This window comes from Pleuronectes platessa, chromosome 3 (genome assembly GCF_947347685.1).
Source record: "Pleuronectes platessa chromosome 3, fPlePla1.1, whole genome shotgun sequence".
Taxonomy (NCBI): Eukaryota; Metazoa; Chordata; class Actinopteri; order Pleuronectiformes; family Pleuronectidae; genus Pleuronectes; species Pleuronectes platessa.
Window position 1 is genome coordinate 4,395,060 of NC_070628.1, and position 16,098 is coordinate 4,411,157.

General features: G+C 44.7%; 1 protein-coding gene across 1 annotated transcript; it reads right to left on the reverse strand.

Moving 5' to 3' along the window:
- Window positions 1-8,045: 8,045 nt before the first annotated feature.
- ift27 (intraflagellar transport 27 homolog (Chlamydomonas)) lies at window positions 8,046-15,817 on the reverse strand. The gene is made up of 7 exons (XM_053418798.1): window positions 15,638-15,817; window positions 14,882-14,961; window positions 9,828-9,887; window positions 9,457-9,516; window positions 8,819-8,936; window positions 8,415-8,524; window positions 8,046-8,269 (listed from the first exon to the last, which is right to left on the reverse strand). Exons 1-7 carry the CDS (start codon window positions 15,717-15,719, stop codon window positions 8,165-8,167), a joined length of 615 nt encoding a protein of 204 aa, XP_053274773.1. The 5' UTR covers window positions 15,720-15,817; the 3' UTR covers window positions 8,046-8,164.
- Window positions 15,818-16,098: the final 281 nt, after the last annotated feature.

Here is a 16,098-nt window from a genome sequence, read left to right on the forward strand (position 1 = left end):
GTATTGATTATATATAAATATATGAATATATATGTTAATAAATCATGACTAGACTTCCCTGGCGCAAAAATATCAACGAGGAAAAAAGAAAGAAAACAAAGTAAGTCATGGAAACCAATCCAAGATGGAGGATTCATCGTGACTGGCTCCTCTGACGGGGCCGAGGCTTCAGCCTACTTGTTAAACTGATATCGGTTAGTGTTAGACACATTATCACATTCTTTTACAACAACAACACAAAATGTATCTTTTGGCCCTTCTGCCGAAACCCTGGCCATCTTTGTTTAGGTCTCGACTCGAGGTGAAAACTTTACCTCACTTTTTTGGGGGGGTGGGGGGGGGGGGGCTCCATGAAGAGGAGAGAGAACTCTGGGTAAAGGAGGATCTCTCTGCAAACTTGAAGACTGTGGACTATGAAAATGTCACTACTGCCAAAGACACAAAGTAGTGCATGAGAGAACATGGCTACCAGCGAGGTGAAGCTAAGTGACTCGTAAAGAATTAAGAATTTACATGCATGCTAATCAAAAATGATCCGATCTGCTTTTAAGGAACTTATGTTTTGAACAACTGAACAATGATACCATGTAAGGGCGGTGGGAGTGACAAAGTAGAACTTAATGTTACAGTACTGTGTCTATTTCAATTTTTTCTTTCTTGAGTGGGTTATTCGGGCTGGGGCTTCATTACGCTTGAAACAAGACGAACAAACTTTGGAGAACGTATCAAAGACAATTTTATCTTGCCTTTTTTCATTTACATTTTGATTTTCTCGGTTCCTTTGAACTCTCACACAGCCTTAGTCTCTTTCTTTGTCTCTTTTTCTCGTTCTTTTCTTGTTCTTTGGTTTTTGCGTTGTGTTGTTGTAAATGAGAATTTAAAAAAAAGCGTAATGTCTTTCAAGGTGCCAAAACTGAATGATTCTGAACTTGGATGCATCAATCCTGATGACGAATAAAAATCGAACCCCCCGTAGGGAACAGAACAAGTCATTGTTGTATCGTGTTTGCTCTAAAAAGACAAATATTAGAGGCTTTGAGTGCCTAGGCCTGCGGAAACACTCATGTAGCGTTGTAGCATGAAATAGACACAGGAAGACAAAAGCAAACGAAAGAAGGACAGTGACAGGATTTTAGACCCGAATGTCTCAAAGCATTGAAAAGTAAGTGATGTAAGAATGATCAGGGGAAATAAGGATGAAAGACGAACTATTAAAACTTTATGTAAATGTTTTCTTAGAATCGCTTTTGCAAAATGGGGCCAGGACATTTCTTTCTTTCCAGGTTGTCTCCAAGATTACAGATGTGCAAAAGTACACACAATGCACACAACCACCACTCGCTGATTTGCAAGCGTTGACGTTCCCACGCAAAGTTTTGAAGGTGAGTTTAACCCTTTAGCTTTCTTGCTAAGTGCAATGCCCACATTAATTTTGCAGTCAAGCTAGCTAATTAGCTAATCAGCTGTGGAACAATGAACGGCCTAAAAGCTAACTTCCAGGAGCGCACATAGGTAAGTGCTAAATAATGTACTTCTTGTTCTCCGGTACTACTCCAATGTCTGTCTTTGTCTTAGCACCACCGTTACAGATACATGTTTATGTTGCAGCGCCCCCCTCGGGATTTTTGGAGGTACTGCTTCTTCTGTTTCATCCGTATCTATAAGCCTGCGAGAGATGTGATCAAATACAGACGACGTGAACGCGTGAATGAACAAGTACGGACAGAGGGATTCGTCCATTTCCGTAAATGTTAGCATCGCTTTGCATTCATGCTGTAGACGAGTTGTGACTATTTCAAAATGCTCAGATGTGTATGAAAACTAAAATGTAGTCACGTTTCTTAGAGAAACCGTTAGAACTGCTTTAGCTTCCCGGAGTGATAGTGGTTAACAGAATGCACCACGACATTGCAGCACAGCAGGAGTTCCCCAGGGTGCAGACTGTGTATTAGTACACGTTTGTGGGTGTTTATTTACCACTGGTACAATAGTTTATTTGTTTTATTCGATTTTTTCATGTCCTCGCTCACTCGTGAGTTCAACGTTTCCTGTGTCGTTCATTCACTGATGATCTTCACATCCTTGTGCACTCGTTCACTCGACAACTCTCTCACACCCTCATTCACTTCCCCAGTCCGACCCCCAGTCCCTCTCTCTCTCTTCTTCGCTCACAGGCTCACTCCCTCGCTCCATCTCCCTGTTAGCCTAATAGCCCTCCACTACCGGGCTGACCTTCCGCTCCATCAGCGGTGGAATAAAAGTCAAATCGTTCCACATCAGCCTTGACGTCCTGCTGCATGATACTGTGTCTCTATCTGGCCCCATCGCTCCCTCCTTCTCTTTCTCCATCCCTCTGTCTCTCCCTCTCCCTCTACCTCTCTCTCTCCTCCCCTGGTGCGATGATCAAAGTGGCTGGCATGTCTCTCTGCAGCACTGCTGTGATCACTGAAGAGAGGCGAGCGAGCAAGCAAGGGAGGGAGGGAGGGGGGAGGGAGAGAAAAGGGAAAGGAGCAGTTGTTCAGTCTGATTCAAGCAGCATCACAGTGCCCCCTTCTGGTGTGGAGGTACATTTAATCTCCTGTTAGTAGTCGACCCCGGTGACCTCGCCGACCCTGCATAAATCCTCCGCAGAACCATAAATCCAGTGGAGGGTGAATTCAGTTCACTGACTAACCTGCAGAGCGAGACTTTCTTTGTCAGATTAACATCAGTATGACTTTAAACCACATATTGTATCACCTATAACTCCTATAAACTCAAGTTAAAGGATTTACTTTCTCAAGCTCATCCTCAGACGACTGACGGATACTGAGGCGCCATCTTAAATACCCACAATCCAACTTAACCAATTCACATGATGTATCACAACGGTCTGTTGTATAAAGCTCTTTTCTAGTCTTCTTGACCACTCAGAGTACTTTGCAATTTTTGCCATTCACCCACTCACACATGTTCACACAGTGTGTCTCTATGTGCAGCACTTTCTGAAAATCTCCAACCTGTGTGGCAGTTTTTAAATCCTTGATACACAAATATCTAAAAGGTAGAGATGTGTTGTCTTTTCCACACACAATTCCACCAACACGTGACACATGTGCTGGCCAATCAGAGCTCTGCCCTGTGCCACTGTTTACCCCTCTTCAGATTAAAAGAGGAACCATGAAACGTGTCATGTAACTACGAATATTTATTGAGTAGATGGAAAATGAAAAGTAAAACAGAAAAACATTTTGTAACATAAGTAGTTTTTGCCATTTTGTTTTTAAAATAGTCAGTTTCTAATCCATAAAGACAGAATGAGGAGATCTGTTGCTTTTTGGCTGCAGGAGGTTTCTGCTCCTGTGAAGCCAAGAACTAGTTTGGCTCACAACCGCACCATAAACCGACAAACTGTCGCTTTGCACTTTTGTTTTTGTATGGATTAAACAAATTAGATATGTTAATGAGTGAGATCAGAAGGTGCTGGTGGGCACATTTTTATTTTTATTCTATAATTGTATTTTATTACCTGTGGACAGAGCGTGGCCAGATGTTTCCCCCTTGGTTCTGGTCCTTGTCTGAAGCTAAGCTAACTAGCTGCTGGAGGTAGCTTCATGTTTAATGGACAGAGAGCAGAACGCAATGTATTCGTGGTTGTGGAACATTGATTTAGAGTTTTTTTGTTATTTTTTTTCTACTTTTATTTTAATAATAGTTCAATTAAAGTTTTAGCCCCCAGGTAATGTCTCAAAATGTATACGTTGGATTAGTTTATGACAATAAACAGACATTATTATAATTTAAAAAACTAAATCATAATTTCTACATGTAGCACGTACAAGCTTCACAATTACTGTTAAAATGTGAATGCTAATTATTTTTGCGGGAGGCAGCAAGTCTACACCTTTATTCTTTGATGAGAAAGGAGGACCATGTTTCTCAATCGGCAGATAAAAGCGTAATAGAACATTTTCTTTATCAGGTGAGCTCGGAGGCATCGAGGCTGATTGGTGTGACGCGGCGGCTCGGACAGGGGGGGGAGCAGATTTGGGGGAACAGCTGCTGTGTCCTCCCTCACCTGCAATTAGCAAGCTTTTTAGGTCACGGACAGTTAGGGGCTATGGAACAAGGCATACTCAGACAGACACACACACACACAGAGCAAGAGAGAGACAGATACAACAGACTGAGGTTAATGTTAATTCATATCTAACTTTAAATGAGTTATAATTAGCAGTCCTGCCATGATGTTATAGGCTGGTGTGTCAGACTGAGAGAACAGACAGTCAGACAGACAGACAGACAGACGCTGATCTGCAGGAAATGAAAGTGTGAGAAATGAGAAAAAGAACGAGTGTTGGTGAAAGATAAGAGCTGGGACTCTTCTCCTCTTGCTCAGTCTGTGTCATGAATACAAAACTCTGTGTTAGTGTTTGCTCGGGTGAGGAGCACTGCAGTAAAATGTAGTAAAATGAAGCCCTGATGCACCGGAGCAGATGTAGACCTTGCTCTGATAGGATGAGTTGCACAGATAGCAGGTATGCTGGGGACAAAGGCATCCGTCAATTTTGTAATGGAGTCACTGGCGGACCACCAAACACAGTTAATGTGTTTTTATATGATGCGGAAGAGCACGGGCGAGTGTATTCTGTAAAACTTGAACACATGACTGCGTGACATTTATCGGTAATCCAACCTTTTTTTCCTCCAAGCGTAGTAAGTAGCTCATGAGAAGACTTCCAGAGCTAATTGAAAGCACTTTTAATTGATGCTAATTGCCTGCAAATGTCTAACCTAATAAGAATTGACCTGCCAGGAGCAGAACAAGGATAATTCATGGTTTAAAGATGAGCTGCAGGTGTCAAGCTTCCTAAATACACAAACAGGGAAACTGCTGAGGAGGTTATGTTTTCACCCCTGTCTGTTTGTGTGTTGGTTTGTTCTAGAGCGAGATTACAGAAGAACAAAGGAACAGATTAAGATGAAACTTGGTGGAACGATGTGGCTGTGGGTCCTGAAAGAACCTGTACAAGTTTGGTGCAGATCTGGATAAGGGGTCGGATCCAGGACTTTGGTTTTTATCACTTTCTTAATCATAGAAAATATTGTGTTTTCCAGGGAATAATTCATGGATCTTGATGAAAAGGGAACTGATATCCATGATTGTGTGAAATCTGGTGCAGCTTGATTGAATTGGAGGGACTGTTGGGCCTTGATGTTGAGATGTTTACTGACGGCACATCCACAAGATGAAGACTAATTGTAAAGTCTAATTGTTTAAACAGAATCATTTCTAGCCTTTACACAACGCTCCTTCACGTTATCTATTCAAACACACACTGAAACGTCTGATACGCACACAAGGTGCCTCCCTGCTGTGTTGTTAGCACAATAAGAAAGCGCACGGCACTAGTGCACAGTAGCAGCGCGGCGTCCACTGGGCCCGTGCATGATGAAAAGCAGGTACTCGTGCTTCAAAATGAAAGCAGCCCCCTAATGGCACATGTGAGCTTCAATATATCATTTTGTGGTCGGCTGGATAGTCCAGAAAAGAAACTCTGCATCAACCACGGCACACAGTACAACATCTCCAATATGAACCACACTATGAAGACAAACTGCCACAGCACATCCAGGAGCCTCCCACTCCAACTTCATCACCTCCTTTTGCCCTCCCTTGTGGCCAAAAGGCGAACAGCACCTGTTTCTGCCGTGCTACAGGTCTGCACCACAGTCCCTGACCCACCAAGGTAGCACACACGCTGTGAATACTAATTATTAAAAGAGATTGCCTGCATTTTTTTTTTTTTTTTTCATAGCGCCGATGACTGAGCATGCTGGAGAGAGAAACACAAGGGGAAAAGACTCGTCTTGACATTTCTGTGATATCGGACCGACCGTTTCAATATCTGTGGAAATTAAGAAGTCTCTCCCAAAGCAATAAGCTGCAGCCCACACTCCATCCTGTGGTGTTATTAAGTGGGATTCCCAAAGCTCCATGCTCCATTTCACATGAACAGAACACAGACTGTGGGATCGAGCTCAGAGGCAATTTACAGAGACGGATAAGAGCTTGTGTTCCACCTCTACGTGTGAGTGTGTGTGTGTCTGAACTATCCACTCAAACCACTGTGGTTCCAAATGGTGCATCTATTATACACATTCATGTGCACATTGTCAGGCAGAAATAAAGGGAGCAGATGTAACAACGACATGCTGCTAAACAAAGCCCGCTAATGTGACAGACAATACTGCTGTTATTTGGATTCTGTTTCCGTACGCCTGGAAAACCCTGCAGACACACACTCACACACACACACACATCACAGAGACAAAAACAATAAGGACGGAGAGAACGAGAACAACAGAGATCCTAATTGCTATAATTATGATCACCCACTCAAGGAGGAAAAAAACAGCGTGCTGCAGTAACAATTACAAGTTGTTAAATACAGATTCTGCATTACTAATCAGTTTTCCTCTTACAGAGAAAAAGTTGCACGCTAAGTTTCTTTGTGTTTTATCAAAGGAGGGTTCCCGGTTTGAATCCTGGTTTGGCCAAGGCCTGAATTTGATATCCCATTTCAATCTGGTCATAAAACCCACTTATGTAATTTGTTTGCATGAGAATGGATACAGTTGGAAATCCCTCCTGGGTGAAATGAGTGTGCAGTAGACATGTTTGTTATCTGCTCCGGCTCCGATCTGCAGTGATGGAAACATGACATTTGAATTGATCCTTTATTTTAACAGTCGAGACGCTGATGCTGCAACATGAACGTCCAGATATTGATAACAGCTGTGAGCGTTTTATGGTTTTATTTTCCTCTTATCAGGATGCAACACTGGCAAGACAGCGAGATGAGAGCTTCTCAGTTTCCAGTGCGTTGGTGACGTTGAACACGTTATTTCTTCAATTCTCATACGTTCGGGAGTAAATCTGACATTTCTCAGCTGACACAGAAAACAGAAAGAAACTACATTTTAAGTTGATCTGATGAAAGCTCTAAGACAAGTGCATCTAAGTAAACATGTGGAATATGGCCAAAATGGCCACTAAATCCAAAATGGCGGGTTTCCTGTTGCGTTTTTCATAATGCACTCAGAGACTTTTTTTGTGCATCTGGTCATGATACACAACTGTCCTCATTTCCGTGAGGATCGGTGAATGATAAATGAGGGACTTTTCCGTACGTGGCGCTGTTGAGCTATTTTGCCGCGCCCATTTCCAAATACTCCAGAATACGTACATTTTCACCAATTTCTAATTTACTGCAAACTTTAGAAACTTTTTGAGCCTGTTGAAGCCCTCAAAAGGCCAATTCATTTAGGCGGAGAAAAATAATAATAATAATAATAATAATAATCATTTCAATTTCAATAGGGCCTCCCACCGTTCGGTCACTGATTTTGCCCAAACAGGTAAGAGACTGTGCCCTCTTCAGAACAAGCAGGAGCACTTTCAATGTGGCGCTCACCCAGATAAAACCCATTGTGTCTGACTTGAACCAGCGCACCCTCATTTGAACGGTGGCAGGTGGTGCGAGACGCGGCGAGAGAACGAGGACACGGCGTTGACCTGGTTTGAATGGGAGAGCGCAGACGTGAAAAAAGGTTGATTACTGGTTGTTAGCATCGCTCGACTGAAAGTGACGTGAGGGGTCGCAGCTGGAGAGGGAACACAACAAAAGAAAGAGAGAGAGAGAGAGAGAGAACTCGAACGGGAAGGAAAAGCAAGCGAGAGGGACGAGTTTAAAAACAGCAGCGAATCTAGGGGAAAGAAAAAGAGGAGAGGAAAGAAGCAGATGAGGAGGATGAGGCCACGATCAAAGTGACATTGAGTTAAAAAAGAAAACGTTAAAAAGGGAGGAAGGAGGAGGAGCAGGAAATAACTGTGATCTAAAACCAGGGAGAGCCCTCGATGCAGAGGAGAGGAGGAGCAGACTCTTCCTCCACTTCGAGCTGGAGGCTTGTTGTGGTTCAAGCAAAGACCCGAGCATCACTGTGAGAGGACCTGAGCTGTGCACGGAGAGGGAACCAGCAGATAAGAGAAAAACTTCTTGCTTCTTCACATTTATTATCCACAAAGCTGATGAGGTTTGATGACTTGAAACATCGTGCCTTCTTTCCTATTGGTCGAAAAAGTCAAGGTGTGTATGTGCGTGTGTGAGCGGGGGGGACGGGTCTAGCCTGGACTCAGGTTCTGGATGTTCTCCAGACGTTCTTGGTAGAGAGACTGGAAGGTTCGGGCTAAGCTGAGGAGCGGAGCGTCACAATTCTCCATCTCCCTCTGAAACACAAACATGGGCCACAGTGATTAAAGCTTGTTTAGCACTCGTAAACACAAGAGGACACAGAGGAGGATGTCCGCCATGTCCCCACGGAGTCAAATGAAGACAAGTTGTAATGTGACATCTACATTGAACTACACTCACGGCTGATGTCTCGTGGTAATCCAACCCCTGGCTCTGGGCCCAGTCCTGGGCCACGGCTGTCTGCACCTCCCTTCGAGCGGACAGGTCGGACTTGTTGCCCACCAGCACGCCTGAAACACACAGATACAAGTTGACATCAACAAACTTATCAAGAAAAAATAACCGCATTCTCTTATTAGTATAAAGCAAGATATTTACATGGACAATATGTAAAAATCTACTGCCCTGTTTCTTAATCTAAGGAGGTTAAAACAATCTGTGAACAGCTGGTGGTCTTTTGATTGAAATTGTAAAAATACAATTAATTCAGGATGAGGCTTTGTTGGGCTTTTATCTCAAATCTGCCAGAAAAACTCGTTTCCTAAATGATGACTCGTTTGGTTGAATTTGATCTTTTACTTCACCTGGAACCTGGAGACCCTGGACGTGACCACGCACTCTCTCCATCCAGCGGCTGCAGTTGGCAAACGACTGTTCGCTGGTCAGGTCGAAAACCAGGCACAGCAGAGATGGCTCCCCCCACTGTGAAGGGGAAAACATTAGGGAATAAGGAGAGGGGGGGGGGGGGATTCGTTGCTTTTGGACAGGCACTGAAGTCCAGACATTTTCCTGAGATGTTCCAGAAGAGTTGTATGTGGGAACACGAATGTCCGACTCAGCTGTCCTGACATTTTCCAGAACTCATCATCCGAAGATGGCAACGTGGAAAAATGACCTGATTCTAGAGCTTTTGACGATAACTGCTGATGTAGTGTAAAAAATACACTTTGCATTCTGCAGTGAAATTAACATGTGATATTCTGTTTCCTGCTATTATCTACTGATGCTCGTGCCCTCGCCTGGATGTTATGGAAAGGTCCCTGCTGTTTTCTTCACACGCATATGAAACACAAAACCAATTTTCTGGACATGCATATCCAGAAACTGATTTATTCTCACATCCAGTTACTTTTTTCTTCCTCTGTGACTGAACGTATCTTCCTTCAGTAGCTCCCCTGGTTTTGTAAATTCTCTAGTTTCATGCAAATGGAGAAAGTCTCACCATTTTCTCGCAGGCTTCCACTAACGTCTCCTTCCCTGCAGAGTCGGTGATGTAGAGCTCCTGGGGGGGGGGGGGCAGAGTGGGGTTACAGATGGAGATTTAGTCAAATTACATGGTTCTAAACTTCCCAGTTTCTTGAGAGAAGGGAAGCAATGTTCTTCCCACTATTGTCTACGGAATACAGATGAGAAGCTGACAATATTATGTTGAGTGATAAGACTCAATTTCTAACCACCCACCTCCAATGATTTAGTGAATTATGGATAAATAAAGAAGCTTGAATGGTGGAAGACAAGTGAGTTCTCAACATGGCAGCTGGTAAAGTGAGAAGCAGTGTGGTTGAGACTGGAAGAAGAAGAAGAGGCACTCACCACACTGTCACTGGTCTCTGGGATGTTCACACATTTTACCAGTAGCTCCACTCCGGTCGTCTGCAGACCAACAACCAGCACATCATGAATTCATCATCATGTAATGTTAAAAGATCTTTATGAAGCTTTAGGTGACTAAGGTGAATACAACTTCTGTCATTCTTGTTTTCAGGACTTCTTCTGCTGAATATTATTCAAGGATCTCGTGTTTTTTAATCTTCATTTTCTTACGTCTACATTTTAAATTTCCTTTACCGGGGACATCACATTATAACCATACCTGACAAAAAACTAATTTATCTCCAATGTTCTTTATACTGTTGATCGTGACCAAGACAAGAGATGAGACGGGACAGGATGAGATAAGGGGAGAGTAGAGGAGGAGGGGAGGAGAGGAGGAGAGGGGAGTTGAGGAGAGGAGGAGAGGAGGAGAGGAGGGGAGGAGAGGAGGAGAGGAGGAGAGGAGGTGAGGAGGTGAGGAGGACGAGAGGACGAGAGGACGAGTAGGGGAGAGGAGAGGAGGACGAGAGGAGGAGAGGAGGTGAGGAGGACGACAGGAGAGGGGGAGAAGAGGAGGGGAGGAGAGGACGAGAGGACGAGAGGTGAGGAGGACGAGAGGATGAGACGGGGAGAGGAGGAGAGGAGGAGGAGAGGACGAGAGGAGGAGAGGTGAGGAGGACGAGAGGATGAGACGGGGAGAGGAGGAGAGGAGGACGAGAGGAGGAGAGGAGGAGAGGAGGTGAGGAGGACGAGAGGACGAGAGGACGAGTAGGGGAGAGGAGAGGAGGACGAGAGGAGGAGAGGAGGTGAGGAGGACGACAGGAGAGGGGGAGAAGAGGAGGGGAGGAGAGGACGAGAGGACGAGAGGAGGGGAGGTGAGGAGGATGAGACGGGGAGAGGAGGAGAGGAGGACAAGAGGAGGAGAGGACGAGAGGAGGAGAGGAGAGGACGAGAGGAGAGGAGGAGGGGAGGTGAGGAGGACGAGAGGATGAGAGGACGAGAGGAGGGGAGGAGGGGAGGTGAGGAGGACGAGAGGATGAGACGGGGAGAGGAGGAGAGGACGAGAGGAGAGGAGGAGAGGAGGACGAGAGGAGAGGACGAGAGGATGAGAGGAGGAAAGGAGGAGAGAGGAGGAAAGGAGGAGAGAAGGAAAGGAGGAAAGGAGGAGAGGAGGAGAGGAGGAGAGGAACTTGTCACACAGTACAATGACCTCTCAGCCCTGATTTATCATTAATGTCAAAACATTGCTAATCAGCAGCTTTGGCCAAACCTTCTCTCCTGTGTCTCCATTACTCTGGATCTTATTATTTTTAACGTCCCAATAAAGATGAGACGATCCTTCTGGGACCATCAGCTCTTTCTAAGAAGCCTAACGATGACACAAGCCCCCCCGAGTACCATGTGACAGTCACCACACTGAGCTGATCGTTCGGACGTGAAGGGAGAGTCTGTGCTTTTAGACTTACAACTATATATGTTCACCTATAGTATAAATGATGTCATGATGGTCTCGACTGGTCGAACACGTATATTACTGGGACCGACTGCAGCTCCATCACTTGACTGCTCAGACTAATTCTGGAGAGTGGGAGGAAGTGAGGTCTCTATCTTTATATATGATCTATGTTATATTAAAAAAAATGCACTTTTAAACTACACATGACGTCATTCTCTGAATTCTTTGAGCCTTCTTCATGAGTCAATCGTTTTTTTATCAATACAAGCTTTAGATTACCTTCAGTTAGTAACTAATATATCTTGGACATGTTTATTTTTACTATTACTTTTTATTAACCTTGACCTTTGACTGATCAAAGGTCACACACACATAGGGGTGAAAACAACATCCTGTTTCTGGTTTATCTGGTGAGCACGGTAAAGATATCTGCCCCGGGTGACAGCAAATACAAAACTCAGTTGTTGGAGTAAAACTAAAATGCCCACAGGTGTTGTTCTCCTGTCTGTAAACCTGTCTGTGGTATATAATGAAGAAGGCAAATGTCTCAGCCCCAATGGCAGATTGTCTTGATGTAAAGAAAAATCTACCGAGGCTGCAGTCGTTTTTTTTTTTTTAAATGAATAAAGGGCAAACAGAAGAGAGTGTCAGCAGGATGTGACAAATCTGGTCTCGTCAAGTTGCACCTTCTTTCAAAAGGTAGGAGATGTGAAGACGTCCTAAGTGGCCGGGGCGGCTGTGGGCTGCTGCCTTGAGCCGCTCTGCATCCCGGAGTGAGGGATCAGTGGTGACCTTGAGGAAGCAAGTCGAGGATTCTTCACATCAGCAACAAACTCTAAATTGATCCGATCTCCAGAGCTCACACCTAAGTGAACGTGTCAAACCTCGATAACACACTTTTCACACCCACTGCCTCTGTGATATACAATCACACAAACACACACACTTCAACATACACCTGCTTCCTACACAGAAACGGTCCATAGCCAGAATCCAGTGGCATACACACAAACACACAGCTGCCGCGGTGGTCCCACTTAGGAGCAGGGTCTAATGAGCCGATGTGATGCATGGGAAGCCGCTCGCTGGAATGTCAATGAGCGCCTATTAGCCGCAAATAAGCTCGGAATATTGCTAACGGCCCGTCTGACATTTTCAAAGGAGGACGTGAGCAGCATGGCCGACAGCCTCCGCTACCCTTCAAAATCAAAAGTTGAAGAAAACATGGAGGAAGGACTTGGGCGTCTGCACAGGGAGCGACTCTTCACAGCACAAGTTTCTTTTATTCCCGAGTCGCAGCGGTGAGGACACGCTGTTTGCTGTTCCCCCAAATTCAACCTGACATATTTAATACAGCTTTAAACTGCTGCTTACAATGCACCTTGGATTCAGGAGAGCACGGTGGGTTCAGAGTCACGTATGAATACACACAGGATAAGAATCTTGTCCTAATGCGTCCTGAAGGGCAGTGGGCTCCAAATCAAAAGAGAACATTAACATTCAAGTCCAACACTGGCACCAAATGAAGCCTTATATCGTGTCCAGAAGAGGATTCATCCCATAGACTGTAAGAGGAGATGATGAGTATATAAGAAAGGACGTGGGAAACTTCCTATCTTTCTGTTATAGCTTCTACCAATATAGAAAATGATCTAAATAATAACAGGGTACATACAGAAACTCCTGGAATCAAAAAATGAACGAGGACCAGCTTGAAAGAATTTGAAGGTGAAGCTGCTCTTACACAACACACACACACACACCCCCACACTGACACACAAACACACACAAATATTTCAACAAATATAAAGCAAGTCACCGCCTTCGTATGGGTGTGTTAACGGCTGCATAGCAACAGCAAAGAGCGTGACCGGCTGTCTCCCAGTGCGTCCAGTTAATAAACCAGAGTGTCTGCAGGAAACCAGTTGTTGATCTACAGGTGGACACGTTCATCTGTGTGCGACTTCCCTTTGTCCTTCTCCCACTGCTTTTATTCGCTTGTGTTTTTACCTTTTTACCGACATGTTGTGTAGTGATGTGTTCACACTTCAGCGAGCACACACACACTAAGCCTGTGCAGATTATAAAAATGCAGCAGGATTGAAGAAGCTTTCTACTTTACGTTAATACTCTGCTGCTCCGACATGATGAGACACGCACACGGCATCACAAGGGACTCCAGGTTTGAGACGCATGGAGAAACTGAACACTGTTGTTGTGGCGCTTGTTAAGTACCTGTTCTGGTGACTTTCCAGAAACCTGCTGTATTAATTATCGACATTTCTGTCACCTCCGAACCCCCGATACCGCTGACACAGCAAGAGCTGAACACACACACACACACACACACACACACACACACACACATACATAGAGACGCACACTTGGCTCTCGTCCAGCATTGTGGTCACTAACCTGTGCTGTACCCTAACCAGCTGCAAGGCTTAATAGTAAACTCAGTAAATGTAACACAATAAATGTGCACAAGCCTCTTAAGTGCATGTATTGATTCTCACATGTAAATGCTCTTACTTGCATGTGCAGTGCAGGGATGGAGTCAGCAGCCCTTGAAACATCGACGGAGGGGGACTCAGGGAACAGCCGTGACCCCATATATCACAGAGTCAGGTTAATGACACGGTTCCCTCCCTCCTGCAGATTAGCATAAATAATGCAGATTAGCCCTCTCTGCATCAGCAGTAATTGGTGCACTGTGCTGTGTTGCACTTCGGTGATTCCTGCGGTGGATTCCAGAGACCTCCACAGGTCCTTGAAAAGCCTGCGAGGGAGTTCCAGTAAAGAAACCAGCCCCGGTCTGATCGGGGGTTTTAAGAGATCAGCATTGATCCACGATCATGTCTGAGATAAACTAAAAGTCCTGACCTCAGGCAAATGACCTTAAATTAAATTTGATGTTTCAATAATTGCCTGATTCTGCAATTATTGATTGAATTTTAAATATGTGACTCTACAACCTTGCTCCCCCCCAACTACTCTATTGCTGCTCAACCGCACCGCCTGTATCAGTAAAGATATATGGATGCTGTGAAGATCTCCCCGGGGGCCTCCTGTAAATGTGATGTTGAATACTGAGTGTGTTGGGGGGGGGGGGGGGGGGGGATTGTGCAAACTAAAGCAGCCGATTTTGCTGATCCACTCTCTGCTGTGGTCTCAGCTCAGAGCTGAACACTGGACAAAACGCTGCAGCACTTCATGGCGCGTGCTTCAGGGTGTTCCCAACATGCTGCTGGGTGTTCTGGATCGACAATGAGCCAGAGCTAAGCCTCAAGAGCGGTCCCTTCAAACCAGAGGGGAAGATCTCAGCTGCTCTACCTGGATGTAGAGACACAAGATGAGCCCGGAGCCCGGCTCTGCAACAGAGAGCGGCCCAATCCCTAAATCCCTCAAGCAGCTGTGGTACAAGTGATTCCTCTGTCACGCTGGATATTTAAACTGTACATGCTTGTCATTATGAGTAGGGGTGGTGCACGGGCTTTTCTTCACACACACACACACACACACAGACACACACAGTGTAATTGGGAATGCGTATCATTGTCCTTGTGTCATTAAGACACTTGTGTGTTTATACTCTCACCATGCTGTAGTTCTTCTGGAAGAGGGTACCATCACTGTGGAACACATGGGAGAGGGCACTTTTCCCCACGGCAGCATCTCCTACACACACACACACACACACACACACACATACACACACACACACACACACACACACACAGACACAGTTAAAGAAACAGTGTGTTTCAAAAATGTCATAATCCCTATAAATACACATCCTGCTCTCTGCACATTATTGTTAATACAAACCCTGCATGCTGTAAATAATATGTGCATGTATAGAAACGTATAACACACAATGTGCATGCTCCCCTGTTCACACATTTACACAGGAATTATTTCATTGCACTGCGTTGTTGTGTATTTGCACAACTTGTGTGCAGCACCAGGTGATTTTGTGTTCATACTCTCATGGTGTTGTTCCAATAAAATGTATATTAATCTACCTTCTTTGCACATGCTATTGAACAGTGCAGTTCTGATAATGTAAGTAATAGTTGTGTTATTCTTTAACTTCTGTTAATTTGTTGTTGTTGTTGTTGTTGTCCTCGTCTCTGGCTGTGTGTCTACTTCTCTGTAAGCAAAGTAAAACTCCTTGTATTTGTACACGTGCTTAAACCTTTAAACCCTCCCGATGCGTAACTACACTTTGACTGTTTGACAAAGTGTTCAACAACAGTTGTGTGTTTGTTGATGCATCTCGGCTGTTAGCATCGGACGTGTTAGCTTTAGCTCGTGGAAGCGGAGCGACGGAGTTAGTTTGTTAAACACTCACCGACGAGCAGACATCTTGCCCTCAGCTTCACCATGACGCTACAACAACGACCACACAATGTGATCCAACGCGCTGGCTTCATTAAAAACGTTAAATACACAAATTAATTCACACGTTCAGATTCTGGAGAATTCTACTTCCGCCTCGGCAACATCCACACAGCGCGTCTCTTAGCAACCAGCCTCACACATTCTCTCATTGGTCCAACCGCGGAGGACGTAAGCGCGTAGCTGCGCTGTCATTGGCTGGTTGAGGTGACGTAGGAGAGCGATAGGCTGTGGAGGATTTTTCCTCTGAGTTTGTCTGTTCAGGTAAATTCTATCCTCGTGCCTGCGTGTTAGAAGTTGAAAAACAGCTTTAAACTGGAACAGATTTAATAATTTAGACTTTAGTGAAGTTTATTTATCGAACACGTTGATAAAGTTCATAGTGTTTATTGTAGGAAATGCATGAACAGCTGA